The following is an 18,745-nucleotide window of genomic DNA, read 5'->3' as shown; positions in this document are numbered from 1 at the left end:
TATCTCCACAACTTCATCCTCTAGGATGATTTTAGGAACATCAACAACACCAGGAGCTTTCTCAACCTCAGCAGCAGCCTTGGATGTAGCCGTCTTTCTTCTCCCCCCAGCCATTTTTTAGATTTAAAATTGAAGATTAATTTTTTTTTCAGAAGAAAACAAGAAATTGTAAAGAGAATTCTAGAGAAAGAAAGGAAGGAAAGATTGAAGAATAAGAATATGGAGGCAAGACAAACAGAACAAGGTATTTATTGCCGCAAAAATAAACGGGCAAATGCAAGTGGACAAACCTAATCATGACTCTCCTAGGGTTTTGTGAATCTACCCCATTTATGGCAAACTAGCCGTTATGGAAGTTGAAGCAAACACAAACTCTTTTCCTGTAAAATATCCCCATACTTTTCGCCTGACCTAAACTTTTTATCTCCTTATCCCTGGCCAGATTCACTGAGAATAAGAAGATAAGGGGCAATTATTAGGCCCAGAATTGTCCTACCTAATCAGATGAACAAACAGGTGATCTCCAAAGACGAGCCTGACTAGAAGAATCCCACTATAAAGCATCCAAACAGCTCAACAGGTACCAGCCAGGAGGGAAAGGCATGCCAGGCATCATTTAAGCCAGGCCTGAAGGATTGTTTCTCAAAACCACAAGATGAAACATAGCCTAAAGGCGTTAGGCAATATCTAAAGCTCACAAAGGAAGTTCCTATTTGTGCGGAAGACATGTTCAACAAATTTCACAACTGTTTTGGTATGGTCAACCTAGCCAAAATAGAGGCAACCCATTCCCAGGTCAACAAAACCATTCCCGGGTAAATAGGGAACGTGGCCTATTTACCAGGAAACCCTAAAACACCTTCATAGAACCGTTGCAAGGCCATTATAAAGAGGAAAAAATGAGAAAAGAGAAGGACACTTATCTACTTACTCACTCATTCATGCTTTTAGTCTCATAGTTGTAATCAGAATACTACTTAGCGTTATTATTGAGCTGCCATACATTATAAAAACGCCTGACACACACATTCCTTGTCAGGTTACATAAAATCATAGTAATAATCCCTCCTGGCTTGGTGCCCATGGTTTTTTTCCCTTATTCCCAGGGTTTTTCCACGTATAAATCTTTGTGTTATTGTTTTCTATTCGTTTACTTATTCAATAATATTAGTCAGGTAATTAAAGTTGACTTAGATCACCCTATCAAATTTTCCCTGGCAGGACGGTTTATTTTGCACAAATTCCTGCTAAAACAATAAGTATCGAATTTGAGGAAGTTCTATTTCACAAGAACTATAGATATGTGTCTTAGGGTTCCAACCCCATTGGTCTTGCATCGTTTGGATTTTTATTGAATTAATTATGAATTTTATAGTGAGACTGAACTGTGTTGTAAAACGATAGAATTAGAGATTTAGCTTTGAAGTTGTCAAAAGGAATATGACATGACGGGTATAGAATAAGTGAATGATTAATTGGTTGGCTATGTAGCAATTGTACATAATTATGTTATATAGGTTAAGGATTTAAAAAGGATCAATTTGATTGCATTTGTGAGTCGTGTGGGTCGAAGATTTGTGATCAGGTAGGATAATCTACTCATTTAACTGTGTCTGATTGAATTGGCTTGAGTTTGAGATATGATAATTGTTGATAATTCTGTTGTTGAGATTTTGCATAATGTTATGATATGGATTACTAATAATGAACTATTATTGTGAATTTGTTGAGTATTCTTATAATATATATTATATATTGAGATTTGGATTAAGAGGATATTGAACGGCCCCAGGTTGGTTCGGCAGACCATATCTCTGGTGGATAATGTGGTTGAGATATTGGACAGCCTCAGGCTTAGTCTCTGGTGGATAACGTGTGTGAATGATTGGAAGGCCCCAGGCTTAGTCTCTGGTGGATAACTTGGACAGTTGATTTTGAGATAAGACATGTGGACAGTTGCGAGATTGTATTGTTGCTTTGTCATTACGATGTATTTTATCCTACTCTACCTCGTGGTTGACAGTGTATTCATGAACACCTGTGATGACCGTAACTAGGGAGCAGACTTGACAAGTACTTGAATAAGCCAACTTAGGAGCTCATGGGGATGCGTGAGGACTCGGCCAATCTACATAGAAGTCTAGATCATATAGTTTATTAATCACCTTATTTAATTTCCGCTGCGAGTTGTAATTAATATTGTATTGATTTTCAGTTTGGTTAACTTGTAATAAACATGTAATCGCTAAGTTTTATCTAAAGTACTTTGGTTTGTTGTACTTTGTTATGCACTACCTCGGAAAACCAAGATGGTAACGCTTTCATTTACTTGGGATATCTTGCTAAAGGCTCCTAAATAAATGGGGGTGTTACAGCTTACATAACTACTATTGTTAAAATTGTTAGGACGTCGAGAATTTGCGTCAAATAACTGATTTTCACTTTTCTAATGCAAAAAAGATTACATTCCGGCCAAGAACAAGGTAACTCAAATGTTATATCCTATATTTCGAGTAAGTTGAAAGATATGCTATCGGAAGATAATTTAAATACAATCACGGAGATAAGAAATGTCAAAAGGTAATATTGTACATTTTTTTCGTTTCATGTTGAACTATCGACTGCCAGCTTTACAATATTTTTAGAATATATTGTGAATGTTACCGAAAATGTATGTTGCCTGCAAATATAGGCCGGGAGATATGTGATATCACAAATTCTCATTTGTGATGGAGATACCCGTCGCAAGCTTGCGACGGGTCAAATATATACCATATTGTTTGGATGTGGTACCGGGTTCATCAGTCAAGTGGCTGACAACACACAAGAGAGAGGCGGCTCACATAGGGTATTGTGTTGTACTCTTAGTATTATTTAATTGTCATTTTGTACTTGCAACATTATTTAATGCCAAGAATTAGCTAGAAACTATTCATGCATTTAATTTCCTCCATCTTACTGTGTCATTCATCAACCTTACCTCCATATTTTCCTTCCAGGCTTAATCATCTACTCATGCTTTCAATGTCCATTTTCCATCCATTTTCTACCATTTACATCTAAAAATCTCCTAAAAATTGCAATTTAACACTCACAAAGTTTAAAAAAAAAAGCGGATGTTTGTGTAGTTGATGAAGGTGCCATAATTTATGATGCCTAATTGATCAAACAATGGATGACGAAAATGACAATGTAGGCATAATTCATCAATCTTTGATGAGTAAAGGTATGTATACTCTTAGCATTTATGTTGTCGAGAACTTAGAGCATATTACAAACATGTTTATTATTACTATTATCATAGAACATCTTAACACATATCAAAAAATAAGATTTTTTATGGTATTATTATTGCATGTTATTGATGTTCTTATGGTATTATTGCATGTTATTGATGTTGTCATCTCATGGAGTATAAATTTTGATGATTGTTAACTTGAATGTTAGTGTATAGGTTTTGAGTGTAGTATATATGTTTGAATATAGTGGATGTTTATATTTTTTGTGTTAATGTCACCCCTGTCAACTATTTTAGTTCTAGATTATTTTAAGGCCCATGTTATCGTATATCACATAAATATCTCTACTTTTACTCTTAATGTCACCCTGTCAACAAAAATACAACAGAATATGTAAAGGCACATGTTGTATATGTAGTTAATGTTTACACTTTTCTACCTAATATCTCCCTGTCAATTATAGTAGGTTAGATTTTTTGAAGGCACATGTTGCATATCTAATAAATGTGTCTAATTTTTGTCCTAATGTGACCCTGTAATTAGATGTTTATTGTTAGAAATCTATATCTCATAATACTCGACATATTCTTATATGTTCCATTTAATTTAGTCATAAAATTAATTAGATCTTATGCATGCAAACATAAGTAAATATAGTGAAGAAATCATCATTCTTACATTGGAAATTTCGGATTATTGGGCACAAGTGAGTTCTCCTTCTCACTTGTTCTTGAGCTCTCCTAATATGGATGAACAAAGGATTTAAGTATAGAATCCCACCCAAGGAATAATACCCAAGATAACCTCTTAATAAAATTAATATTATTGATACTAGAACAATATTAATTTTGAATAAAATTGACCCAAAATATTGTTTTTGGTTTCTTAATTTTCGGTTTAAGAGAAGGGAGAAGAAGAAGTAATTTATCTCTCTAAAACTCTATATTTTAGATTATGAATGAATAATAATCACAAGTTTGCATGTAGTGAATATTAGGTAAAAATTGAGCAAAAAACCCTTGGCCTTTTTCACTAGGAAAACCGGGTAGGAGGGGGTGGGTATGGCCAATACATGAGCTTCTATTCTTCCCAAGAATTATAGGCATGTAAGGCTATATGTTAGGTCTTATGATTATGCCTTCCACTTAAAGATTATTAACACACATAAGCCTAATATTCCCTCCTAATTTTCGGCACATATAGTGTAAAATGGAAAATCCATTTTACACATTATTTTGTCAATTTGTCACATGTAACATGTTTCATGACATTAGGTATATATAAAAAATGTATTTTTAACAACTAAAAATCAACATATTAATAAAATATGTCACTTATAAAGTTTACCTAGTAATTCATAATTACTTGTACCGTAATGAGATCCCGAGTCATAAATTACAACATTCTGTATTTATGATAATCAATTCATTCTGTTTCAATTGTTTCCGTAAACAATAATTTCATCTAAGTAATAAAACAATTCGATTACTTAGACCGTATCTTATTTAATCAAATTATAATGAGATACGTAAATATTACTTCCAAAATCGTCCGTCAATTTTAAATAATTTAATTAACCCGTATCGTCATACGATCAATTAAATAATCAATTAAGAGTGTTACCCTTTAGGTATGACCTAAGGGGATCAACTGATCACCACCGTCGCACGACGAATGTCAAACTCTAGTCGACCAATCATTACCGATAAGTGTGGACCAGTTGACAGTAAAATATTACTTCCCATATGTATTCTTTAAAATGAGATTTAAACATGTGATCATCATGATCGACAGTTGTGATCGCATTATTGTCGGAGGACACATATTCCAACAATCTCCCACTTGTCCTCGACAAGTGTGCGTCACCAATTCTCTTGTCCTATTACTATCTCCCACTCAATGCAAGGTGTGTTTCAGGTCGTACTTGCAAGTGTACATATCGAGAGTGGTTTCCTCGATCTGGAGAATAACTGATTGACCGGATTTATCTACCATAGATATCATCCAAGCGTGGCCACACATTTCCAGTTCATTACTCCTCGAGTGGCCCTGAGATATTGTTATAACCCTGACTAGAGGTGGACAATTCCTATCGCACTTTTTCCCTTCGACTAGCCACAGCCATCATAACCCAAAATATGCCCATTTGACCCCATTTATGAAGGTCGTAGTAACACAAATCAAAGTTAATCTGAAACTGTGCCATCTTAGGCGAACAGTCTTTAGTCAAAAGAATCGACTCATTAGAATACTATAGTAGCTCTCGCCACGACCAGACTATATAATTTTGCCAGAACTCTATAAGCGGTCATTAGGCCTGACAAAGTGTTCCTAACAGTTTGCCTATGTGATCGACTAGTCATCCCACATGTCTCCATGGCACTTGAACTTGCCATCAATCGCATCACACTCTAGTCACTTCGAGACGTCACCTCATGTAAGTAACTATGGGCGAATACAATGCTAATCCGTGTTCACTTTAACGCGGTTCAATTGTCTCTACAACCCGTTTGGATGTAACAAAGTATAAGGTGAGTTAATAATAACTCAAACGACAAACGTCGACATCACATTCGGGTAGTTAATAACATATTACAACCTTGTGATGTATATCGAAAGTGTGTAAACACTAGTTGATTGTAATAGAAGTTTAACTACCATGTGTCCATGTGTTCAAACTTCTTACATTGCATTATCCTTTATATTCATGTTATCTCTCATAGCATGAACCTTACCAAGTACACATATAGGTTCCCAACCTAGGTTTGGGTTCTTTATCTTGAAAGAACTTTCTGGTTGTTTATCACATAACCAACGAATTTGTGGTGGATGATGCAACTTGCACCAGTCAAGTGTTCTACCCACTCACAATGCACTAGGTATACGTTTTGTAGAGTCTTGCAACAATTTTCAAGATGATTAGCCTAGCACTTCTCATAAGTCCTAGCATATTAGTAAATATTAGTTTTGAGTAACTTCTTACTATAACTAAGTAACTTTCCAAGCTTCTTATTTCTCCTTTTAGCTTGAATAGCTTAGGATTTTCATAAATCCTTACGTGTGATCGAACTTCAATATGTGCAACCTCTTGTCACATAATAGAGTGTTCTGTCCAACACTGGAATCGCTCATTGGTTCTCCTCGAGAATTCATGTTGATTTTTCTATGGCTTACAAATGATTCATTATGATCTTATGCATATGATTCATTATTTGGACATGTGCATGATTATTCTAATGGTGGAAACATTAGTAATTTATAATCATGTGATCAACCATTCTTAGGTTCAATGAATGACCATGACTGCTTATGGTAATTCTATTTACATCGATATGAATAACCTACGTTTCTTGTTGATTTGATGTGTATATCTCAATACTTATCCAACATCTCATGATGTGATTGGATTCATCATAGTCCATTTTCATCCAGAATTGAAAACTCAAATACTTCTTTGTGAAAGATAGTATTAGCTCGTCATTCTCAATGAGTAATGAGTTATCAATTTTACAAGATGATTGCTCCCACTAAATTCCATGTCTTCACATGATAATTTCCAACTCCCACTTAATTCCACATGTCTCGCAATTGACTACTCAATCGAAACATTTTAAGAATTGAAATATATTTTGCTTTGCCAAGTTATTAAGATAAAACCATATATGTTCCCAGCATATCCTTTCAAAATACCTATTTTGAAAAGGTTTCAATCTTAAACTTATAGAAAGAGATTTTAATCTCTAACTCATTCATTTTAATAATGATGCGTAGCAAATGTCATTATTTAAATGCGAATTTCATTTAATATACGTCCTTCTCAAAATACCCTTTTCTGGAAGGAGGCTTAACCATTTCATTTTCATAATGAGGTTAAGTAATGACACTAGCGTGGTTAACAATTAATTTAGCTTTTGTAGATATCGGCATATCTTTCTTTGCAACTTTTAGTCATAAATCACATTTATTTTTGAGGATGAATCTTTGTTTCATTTAGGCTCTGAAGTAAATATCAATATTTAAACTATTGGTCAAAAGTCGCTCATAGACTAGCCAAATCTCTTGTTATGACATTACATTAGTCATTCTTCTTCCAAAACTTTCTTTTGGTCTCCTCGTGTAGTTATCTTGAGAACATATTCTTTTGATTACTTCACTTGGTCTCTTTTGTCATGTAGATTTCATCTATTCGAGACCATAGATCTCATCTATTCGTGTATACTATCTGTATAGGTATACAAATCATTCTTTCTTGCGTAGATCTCATTTACACAAGTACACAAATTTTGCTTGGTGTTCTTTGTGTCTTCATTTTTCTCCCACTCTATCTTTAGAATGAATACACTAGAGATTCAAAGATAGCTTATGAGAGACCAATAATGATTTTGAAGTATAAGGAGGACTATCTCATAGGTTGACTAATAGTTTTAGATTTGATAAGTGTACTTGGTGATTGACATTTCTTTAAGAGAGTTTTTTTTTTTTTTTTTTTTTTTTTTTTTTTTTTTTTTTTGGTAAAAAGGTAAGCTTATATTAATAAGGAAACCAAGATACAATCGTTCAAGGATCAACTAGCTAACAAAGCTAACTCACTGCTCAACATTTTAAACTCCCAAAACTATCAGGAGAAACACAGACCTTACATTACAAAAACACTACTCTTTTCAAATCTAGCAATAAGGTACTCAGGTCGCAGAAGTACACTCTCTGTTTTGCAATGGTTTCTGCTCCACCATATGGAATAAATGAGGCCTAACAGAAACATTGCAGCATGCCGTTGGATCTTCTGTGAAGGGAAAATCTGACTGTTCCACCAAGCAAACCAGCCCTGACTGGGTAAGTGGCATCCCAGTTTAGAGGACATGATTTGAAGGCATCTCTTACTGTATTCACAAGCAAAAAACAAATGATCATGCGTCTCAGGAGCCCTAGCACATAACACGCATGAATCATCCAGTGTAATGCCCATTCTTTTCAGACGCTCTCTGGTTAGGAGTCTACCCTGCATCACCAGCCACCCTATGAAACTGATCTTGGGGAGGGCACCTGAATCCCAAACAAAATTAGCCCAAGGAACATTCATACATGGGGAGCCAAGCCAATCATAGCCACTGCTAATGGTATAGACCTGCTGATTCTGTAGCCACCAAGCTCCCACAAACCCAGCTTTAATAAGATCTCTGATCTTACAAAGCTTCCTCCAAGCCCAACTGCCATTGTTTTTTGGTTGATAGCTATGCCACTCACCACTCTTGATATATATAGCATGAACCCATTTCACCCAAAGGTGATCTTTTTTCTGAGCTAACCACCAGATATATTTCTTTAAGAGAGTTCATCAACTCAATCATCACTTTTAATTGATCATACACAAGCCTTAAGCTTGTGGACATATAATGAATCCCATCATTATAGTTGTCTATTAGATCACTTTAAGTGGATGATCATATGTTTCTATGTGCAAGCATATATAGACGAATTTTTAGAACAAGGAAAAATACGATAAAACGGGTGACTTGGGTTGCAAACCAAGCCACCATAATCCAAAATACAACAATTGTTTAGAAAGGATCAAACATTTCCATGTCGAACACGGAAATCAAAAGGTTCTAAAAATCCGAAACATAAATTAAAATAAGACAATAAAAAGCCAAGCTTCATGGAAGCTACTCCTAGCTTCTTGATGATTTCTCAAGCTTGCTTTTCCTTTCCCTTATCCTTTCTTGGTGGAGGCCCTATTTACAATAAAAAGGGGATACATTATCACAACTTTGTATCACAATACCATAGTTGAATTAGAAACATAAAAGAAAGGATAGTCAATTACCTACTGGAGTGATCTTTACAGCTTTGATGTCACCAAGATACTTGGAACAATTTCTTTTCCAATGTCCAACACCATTACAATAATGGCATTTATCAAGAGGACCCTTCTTGATCTTGGAAGTGCTAGCTTCAAAAGTCTTAGCCTTGGTGAAAGTGGGAGCTTGCTTCTTACCCTTCTTCTCATTCTTCTTGAATTTCCCTTTGCTCTTGGTGCTTATGTTAAGCACATCCTTAGGTGGGTTAGCATTTAACCCCATGTCTCTTTCGGCTTGCACAAGTAACTTGTGCAACTCTTCAAGAGACACGTCCTTGTCTTGCATGTTAAAATTCACCCGGAATTGAACATATGCCTTGACTTTGGATAAGGAGTGTAGAATCCTATCTACAATGAGCTCTGTGGGGATTTCAACTTTTTGAATCTTCAAAGTCTCGACTAGCTCCATCAATTTGAGCACGTGAGGGCTAACCTTTTGGCCCTCCTTAAAGTCGAGATCAAAGAATGCCGCGGCCGCCTCATATTAGACGATCCTCGGAGTTTGTGAAAACATTGTCACAAGCTTGGAATAAATTTCATTAGCGGTGCCCATTTTAAAGGCTCTCCTTTGGAGATCCGCCTCCATCGCAAAGATCAACACATTTTTCATTGTGGCGGACTCCTTGTGGTAAGCCTCATATGCTTCCCTAGTAGCGGCACTCGACCTAGCATTAGGTTCGGGTGGAGAGGCCTCGGTGAGGTAACGAAGCTTGTCGTCATCTTGGGCGGCTAATTTGAGTTGGGCATCCCAATCGGAGAAATTTGACCCATTCTTTTCAAGTTTACAACGATCCATGAAGTATTAGTGAGAGGTGTGGCGTTGGTGTTTGGAGTGGCCATTGGTTATGAGAAATAAGAGTGGTCTACAAAACAAAATAGAAGGAATAAAACATATGTCGTTTTCAAAATAATAAAAACACTCGTAAAAATTTACTTTAAACAAGTTTTATTGCATTTATCTAGTGACCTCTAGCCAACTTTGATAAATGATTCCAAGACCCAAATTCATATTAACTTAGGCATCGGTAAAGCCGAAAACAACCCTTATCAATATAACTCGGTGGATTAATCTTTTAATCGATTCTACTTTTAGAACTCTTGGTCGATAATTTACATTAAAATTTATCTTTAGCCCGAAACACATCCGGCAACCGTCGAGAATACTTTCGTTGAGTTCAACCCAAATTTCGAATAAATGTGTCCATGATCTAAATTTACATCAACTTGGGCATCGGTAAAGCCGAAAACAACCCTCATCTTTATAAATTCGGTGGGTAGACATTTATCACCCACTTCCCCTAGGTAACAAGGTTTGTACCCCGGTAAAGCCGAGTGCACTCCCTTACGAAATAGGTTTTCATGGTTTCTACTTTTTGGTAAGGCTATGTCTCAATTGTTTATTTTAGCGAGAGGTTATGTCAATTTATTATCTATCACGTTTTAAGTGAACTAAAGCGGTGAACTACGATAATTATAATTGACACGGTCGATAAACTCGATTAAAATGATGATGCATGTTTTAGTTATGGTGACTTAGCGATGCATGCGACATATAAATAAAATGCAAAGCATAAATTAAATCCTAGTATGGCCTTCCTAAAATAGTAAATCTAATAAACTATTACAAATTCGGAAACCAACTCCATTGGTTCCTTGAACTTCGGTTTTGGAACGCATCTCGAGGTAACACCGTCTTTAATGGATCGCCTTCTTGAGTGGCACCGTCTTCAAGAAACTCCGGAATAAATAAAGTACATAACAAATTACAAAATTTCCTATTATACATTTGTAATTAAAATAAAATAAATCTATTAAATTACAAAACGGTAATACCAGATCACAATAAATTACAACCGAATCGATATTCCCATACATTTCGGGTAATACCAATTAAAAACTAAGGCCATACTAAGTAAACTTACATAAAATAAAATTACATAAAATAAAATTTTGACAATCATAAATAAAATGCAGCATTATAATATGTATGAACATGCCCAATTTTATACTAAATCGCCTTTAAGGAGCCAATATCGTATATTAAACGGTTTTTACCGATTTGCGTGATTCAACCTTTTAAAATCACAATAAATTACATAAAATCATATTTATGCACAATTTAATTACCCTAACCTACTTAGGACTCAAAATTAGTCTCCACTAACATATTGACAATAATTAACTTATATTTCTTAAAATTGTTCATTAATGGACTCAAAATTACAATAAAAAGCCATAAACTCCAAATAAATCATAAAAATTTCAAATAAATTCAAAATTTAAAATTTAAACTCATGAAAATTCTGACAAAATACCATGACACTCATAATGTTCAAAAATTTAGGTTAAAATTTCGAAATTTATCGGGAAAAACCTTGTTGCGGTTTATCGGATTTATCAAATATTATCATAAAAATATGAGAAAAAATAGATTTATTAACTTTTCAATTTTAGATATGAAATTGGTAATAAAATGCAACATGTGTCGTTTTTCCTTAGTCATGAAGTATGTTTTAGCAATTATTTACTAATTAAAGTCACTATTTATGCTATTTTTCATCAAAAATTCATAAATCATGCATAAAGACTTCATTATAGCCTATTATTTTACACACATCTTATAAAATTTCATGTGACAACGTACTAAATTTCTATGACCAGATTCGAAATATTTATCATATTAACCTATTTTATCATTTAAATTCGATTTTATCATGAAAAATCCATATTTCGAGCATAATAACTCATAAAATTATGAAAATTTACAGGTTATCTAAAAATAATATATGAGAAAACATATCCAAAAACCACTCGAAAAATCGAAGTTTAGCTAATTTTAGTCCGAAAATGACATTTTTATCATAAAATCACATTTTAATGCCATTATTATATAAAATGAACAATAAAAATCCATAAATTAACCAAAATATCCTAAATACATTTTAGGATCAGAAACTTTAACATGCATAATTGATTTCATGATATATCATAATAAACACAAATTTATAAGTTTTATATGTTAATCGTATAACTCGGAAAAACTATAACCGATTTGCATGCAAACAACCTAAGGCTCATGATACCGCTTGTTAGAAATCTATATCTCATAATACTCGACATATTCTTATATGTTCCATTTAATTTAGTCATAAACTTAATTAGATCTTATGCATGCAAACATAAGTAAATATAGTGAAGAAATCATCATTCTTACATTGGAAATTTCGGATTAGAATTGGGCACAAGTGAGTTCTCCTTCTCACTTGTTCTTCAGCTCTCCTAATATGGATGAACAAAGGATTCAAGTATAGAATCCCTCCCAAGGAATAATACCCAAGATAACCTCTTAATAAAATTAATATTATTGATACTAGAACAATATTAATTTTGAATAAAATTGACCCAAAATATTGTTTTTGGTCTCTTAATTTTCGGTTTAAGAGAAGGGAGAAGAAGAAGTAATTTATCTCTCTAAAACTCTATATTTTAGATGATGAATGAATAACAATCACAAGTTTGCATGTAGTGAATATTAGGTAAAAAGAGCAAAAAACCCTTGGCCTTTTTCACTAGGAAAACCGGGTAGGAGGGGGTGGGTATGGCCAATACATGAGCTTCTATTCTTCCCAAGAATTGTAGGCGTGTAAGGCTATATGTTAGGTCTTATGATTATGCCTTCCACTTAAAGATTATTAACACAAATAAACCTAATATTCCCTCCTAATTTTCGGCACATATAGTGTAAAATGGAAAATCCATTTTACACATTATTTTGTCAATTTGTCACATGTAACATGTTTCATGACATTAGGTATATATAAAAAATGTATTTTTAACAATTAAAAATCAACATATTAATAAAATATGTCACTTATAAAGTTTACCTAGTAATTCATAATTACTTGTACCGTAATGGGATCCCGAGTCATAAATTACAACATTCTGTATTTATGATAATCAATTTATTCTGTTTCAATTGTTTCCGTAAACAATAATTTCATCTAAGTAATAAAGCAATTCGATTACTTAGACCGTATCTTATTTAATCAAATTATAATGAGATACGTAAATATTACTTCCAAAATCGTCCGTCAATTTTAAGTAATTTAATTAACCTGTATCGTCATACGATCAATTAAATAATCAATTAAGAGTGTTACCCTTTAGGTCACCACCGTCGCACGACAGTAATGTCAAACTCTAGTCAGCCAATCATTACCGATAAGTGTGGACCAGTTGACAGTAAAATATTACTTCCCATATGTATTCTTTAAAATGAGATTTAAACATGTGATCATCATGATCGACAGTTGTGATCGCATTATTGTCGGAGGACACATATTCCAACATTTATAAGTACGACAAATTGTGTAAATCTACATGTTGTTGGTTATCTCATCAATGTCTCAACTTTTTGGCCTAATGTCACCCTGTAAACTTACGTAGGTTCTTGGTTTCAGCATTAAAAGACGATGCATGCAAGTGTTGAGCCCAACTAAGGTATTTTAAATTTCAATATTCAATTTTTGATTTCAGTTTATGTATTGTTATTTGGGGTCATTTTAGGGTTTGTTGTTCATTTTTTGTTGATTATAGTTGAATTTTTTACTTGGACACTTTGTTACTACTTGTGGATTTAACTTAATTTAATTGATCATTATTAATGTCTTCACTTTTTTTGTCTAATGTCACCTTGTAAACTTATGTAGGTACAGATTATTCGAAGTCACTATTGAGAATGAAAGCAGAAATATGGAAACTTATTTACGAGATGTATAAGAAACACTCACATGCTCTTGGTTTCAGCATTAGGAAAGCAACTTCTCGCAGAGCGAACGAGTCTGGCACCCCCAAAGTCGAGAGATACTTTGTATGCTTATGTGAAGTTAATCATGGGAATGGTAGTAGTGTGGACATAGGCCACCCGCGACGCCCAGCCGATCTGTGGATATAACAGCAGTCTGAAAGCCACGCTCGGTGGCGTAAAAATGCTTTTGACCTAATCGTTTTAGATCGGTCGTTTTCGTCTCGGCAAGGGTCTCGAAATGATGCAAGAGATGTTCGGAGTCGCTACCAAGCATTTGTGGGATACTTGGAATCAGAATCCACTTTATACCTAGGTTAACCAAGGCAAAAAGTGGTGTTTGACATAGGTACTAAAGATAAGGAATCGTCTCTCTTTAGCATCCTATCTCTAGAATGACTCTCGTACGCCCTGGATAAGGTCGTACACTATTCAAAGTTTCTGAGTAAGAGGTGAAGGTACGTATTGAGAAGCCCTTTAATCGGACACCCAATCCCGCCCGCGGTAGCGGCCTCTACTGATCGATCTTAGTTGGTTAAATGCAAAAGTTCATAAAACGGGTTAATGCATGAATGCGCATCCACAAGTTTGAACCTAACATGTGAGCTTTTTATGTCGGTTGTTTATTCAAGTATCAAGTATTTGATGTCAAGTTGGATTTAATGTTTATTTGCATGCAAGACGGAAAATAAACATCCATTTACCGAGTTAGGTTAATGGTGCATAACGTGATCCATTTGTCTTAGTAAGGCGTTTTGCAAATACGATGTAAAAGAGTAGATTTGTAATCTGATCCGTCCTGTACTCGGGTTAACCAAAGTCAGGATCATCCTAGACAAGTGTTGGAAGGAAACAAGGTCTGCATCAGGCAGCCTATATAGGCACGAGCCGTCAGGCGATGCAAACAGGCCTGTCCTGGTTTGAAAATTGGAAAATGATTGGCCTATTTAGGCACGAGTCATTATACTGTTCAAAGGACGTCTTCAGACTATTAAAATGTTTGTAAAATGGTTTGAAAAGAGGGTTTTTGAGCCCGTCTTAGCTTGAAAAGGTCGTTTAGACCGCTTTTGTGTTGATGTGATGAGCGGGACTTGAATAATCATCAGTGTATTGACAATATTCGATGTCAGGATCGATTTTTTAAGCTTGACATGAATAGTTTTGAAAATGATTATGAACTAACTGTTTTAATTTCATTTGTTTGTGATTAGTCAATGTTTATCATCGTACTCGGGTTTAAAACCGACATGGTATGTGGAACCAAGGATGACTTTCTTTTTATGACTAATATGTTTGTTTAGTGATGGTGTAGTTGGTCGAGATGGTCGGTCAAGTGATTTAATGCACGATGACGGTACCAAACAATGTGTAAGGCTTGTATTTTCGATCGCTAAGTCGAAAATATGTGTCGGTTTGTGACTTAAGAAGTCGAGTCTAGAATTTTAAGGGAGAAATGTGGGGGCGGAAACTCGCGTAAGGATTATGGTGTGTGAAGGTGGGTATTTATAGAGAAATGGGTGGGTGTGTGCGTTTTGAGCGATGTGGCCGCATGGGCTAGTTGAAGAGACGCGGACTAATTCGCGGGTCTTCGAGCTGTCTTATCACTATTACCCAATTGAAATCATGATTTGTTCTATCCTATGTTTTGGATGACATGATTTGTACTTGACCATGAAGCATTCCGGGAATACTTAACATGGAAGTTTTGAAAAGTTTTGTTTTTTGTGTTTGACTCGTTGTTGTTGTCGGGATTTGAATTTTTGAGTCGGTTTTTGGTCCGGTGTCGGTTTTGACTCTAGTTAGTGTTATTGCGACCCCGTCGTCATGCATTAAACACTCCAGGTACTTTTGAAAAGTTTTGAAATGTTTTCCGACGTATAGTTATACAAAACTGTCAATTAAACGCTGCGATTCCTAAGCATGTTGTAGTCCGATAATTATCGGGTGTTTGTTGGAAACTCGACAGATATTGGGTATCTACAAAGCCCCCACTTTCACTGAGGCATGGACAGGGCGAAAGTCAAAGTATAGCCCCCAGGTCAATCGAAGATTACAACCAGGAGACCGAAGCGACGTCGAGGCGGCTCAAAAGGGTTCGGGCCAAAGACCTATCATCCCGAAGGGCGACGCCAAGGCGCCTCAAGGATACGAGTCAAGGACCTGTCATCAGGAATAGTTTAGAGTCTATCGACTATCCATGTGGGTCGTTTAAAGTCCGTTAGACTACGTACGAAAGCTCGCCAGCCATTAGAAGGAGTCATACTTGAGGCATCTTTGGGATATGTCCTTGAGTTATATTTTGTTTGCGGGCAAAGGCTTGTCAGCCGTGCTGCGGATATGATGGGGCTCGCCAGCCACATTTCGGATATGATGGGCACGCCAGCCGCATTGAAGTTGTGTTGTGAGGCTCGCCAGCCATGTTGAATGTGGTGCAGTTTGAGGCTCTCCAGCCATGTTGAATATGCGTTGTAGGGCTCGCCAGCCATGTTGAATGCGCGTTGTGAGGCTCGCCAGCCATGTTGAGGGGTCGAATGATCGACCGTGAGAAATAGCCGTGTTGAACGGGCCTATTTCGAGAAGTTGTTGAGTTAGTGGGCTCCGTGAGGAGGTTTCCGATATCCTGTTGGGGAATTTCGTTGTTTTTGTTAGTGGCGCCGGAAAGGGATAGGCTTGTGAGCCTGGCTCGCGAGGTCGGCAGTGATTTTGAATCTCGAAGGGAGGTAATGGTCTTTATTGCCGTTTGCTAGAAGTTTGTAGAAAAGGGCAGATGTGTATTCTACCATTTTATGTGTGTTTGGGGATAATTGTTTTGATTTCGTCTTCCCATGATTTGAAAATAGTGAGTTCCGCTATTTCTTTCTGTGATTTGAAAATATCGTCGAGAATTTTGTGAAAACGGGGAATTCGAATTTCCCTATTTATTTTCGTTTGAAAATGACAGTTTTTAATGCCGTCGTTTGAAAACTTGTGATTTGTGGAAATAGTGAATTTGAATTTCACTATTTAATTTTTGTGATTGAAGAATGACGGTTTTTAATTCCGTCGTCGAAAATTTTGTAAAAATAGCGAATTTTGAATTTCACCATTTTTTTTTGTATTTGAGAAATGACGGTTTTTAATGCCGTTGTTGAAAAAATTTGTGAAAATAGCGAATTAGAATTTCACTATTTTGTTTTTGTTTTTGCGAGATGACAATGTTTACTTCCGTTGTTGAAAAATTGAAGTTTGTGTGGGAATTGGGCCAAAGCCCAAAATTCCGCTGAACAAAGCAAGAAATGCCTGATTGAGGAGCGAACCCTTTTGCAAGGGAACAGGGCTCCCCTTTTTCCTGTAAAAGGATGCGAGAAGCCTAAGCCTCTCATTTCACTCGTCTTCTTCGACACAACACCACAAAAAACGCGAAAAATTGCCATTTTCGACTTTGTTGCTTGCTTGATTTTGTGCCATAATCATCATGTCATCTCAAGGTATGTTAATCCTCTTGAATCCATTTAAATTCGTTTGTCTTTTTGTTAATTGAATTAGGGCGAAACCTTAACCCTTCGAAAATCGATTTGGGCGTTTTTGTTTTACCCAATTTTGAGTGAAATTGATGATTGCATTAGGTTAGAAACCTGTTTAGGAGTATAGAGGTGCTTTTAGTTGGCATTTTGGTCCCTGTTCCCGCTCCCTATGCTTGAAAAACTTGAATGAGACAGAAAACCTTCTTATTTCACAATGCTGTGTTTGTTTGCTTGAGTTATGTGCCCCGCTAGGTTGCATTGTGGTCGAGGAAGACCGTTTTTTCTATATTAAACCTTCGTTGGGCGTTGTGGGCAAAATTTGTATTTTTGCCTTTTTGAGAGGGTCTTATGTCTGACGAAATAAACGTCTGTTTGAGCTCAAATTGAGCCAGTTTGTCTTGGAATGGACCTTAACGGTATTTTAGGTCACTTTGAGACGTGATTAAATCACGTTGATTTGATGTGGTCGTATTTTGAATTTTTTTGACCTGTTTGTGCCCGAATTGGCGTAAAATTGCCTTTTTTGAGCTCTGAAAAATACCCAGTTGTGTCGGGAATTTTTGTGTTTATTTTGCGGGCCTTGTGTGGGCCTTGAGGTGTTGTGTGATTTTTGAAATTTTTGTTGTTGTTTTGACTCGTCTTTTGTTTGAAAAGAAGGGCGAGTCGTTTTTTGGTGCGATTTTTGTGAAGTGTTTTTGCTGGATGGGTTTGGGCGGGTTTGCCCTTGTTGTGTTTTGCATTTGCAGGTGGTTTGTTTTTTTTGGATTTGTCTGCTTTGTACTGTCGTAATCCCGAAATTTCGGCTGACGTATTTTTGTTTTGTCTTGATTGCAGGGGAGTGTTTTGGGCCTACTGGGTCTGTTGCTGAGGCTTGAGAGGAGGAGGATGATCGAGGAGGAGGAGAGACGGCTGTTGCCTTGTCCTTGTCGAGTTGTGTTTCTCCGTGGTGGCCTTTGTCCAGCCTTTGATCAAGTTTCAATCATTGGCTGTTGTCTGTAGAAATTCGGGAGTCTGATGACTGGGGGTCAACACCAGTGCGTCGTTCTACGTTAACGTCTTCGATCGTCGTTGAATTCTAATGATTGGGGGTCAACATCGGGGTGGCACCCTATGTCGTGGCTCCTTCTCATCACCGAATTCTGAAGATTGGGGGTTAACGTCGGGGCGATGCACTGAGTCACAATTCCTGATTGTCATGCCGTCCGAAGTCTGCCAGGCATTTTTTCCTTTTCAGTTACGGAGTAGGAATGAGGTATTACCGTCATGGTAACCACCTCTACTTCCGCTGTTACTCCTTTATTTTCCATGTTGTTCCATTTCTTTTCTGGTTAGAAGGACAGGG

The 18,745-nt window shown here is 36.1% G+C and overlaps 1 protein-coding gene across 1 annotated transcript; it reads right to left on the bottom strand.

Annotated features, from left to right (window-relative positions):
* Positions 1-7,875: 7,875 nt before the first annotated feature.
* LOC141639744 (uncharacterized) lies at positions 7,876-8,453 on the bottom strand. Its single transcript, XM_074448792.1, has 2 exons — positions 8,399-8,453; positions 7,876-8,282 (listed from the first exon to the last, which is right to left on the bottom strand). Exons 1-2 carry the CDS (start codon positions 8,451-8,453, stop codon positions 7,876-7,878), a joined length of 462 nt encoding a protein of 153 aa, XP_074304893.1.
* Between the last annotated feature and the right edge of the window lie 10,292 nt (positions 8,454-18,745).

The sequence above is a fragment of the Silene latifolia genome, unplaced genomic scaffold, assembly GCF_048544455.1.
Source record: "Silene latifolia isolate original U9 population unplaced genomic scaffold, ASM4854445v1 scaffold_57, whole genome shotgun sequence".
Lineage (NCBI taxonomy): Eukaryota > Viridiplantae > Streptophyta > Magnoliopsida > Caryophyllales > Caryophyllaceae > Silene > Silene latifolia.
The sequence above is the reverse complement of the archived record's forward strand: the minus strand, read 5'-3'. Positions and strand labels throughout refer to the sequence as shown.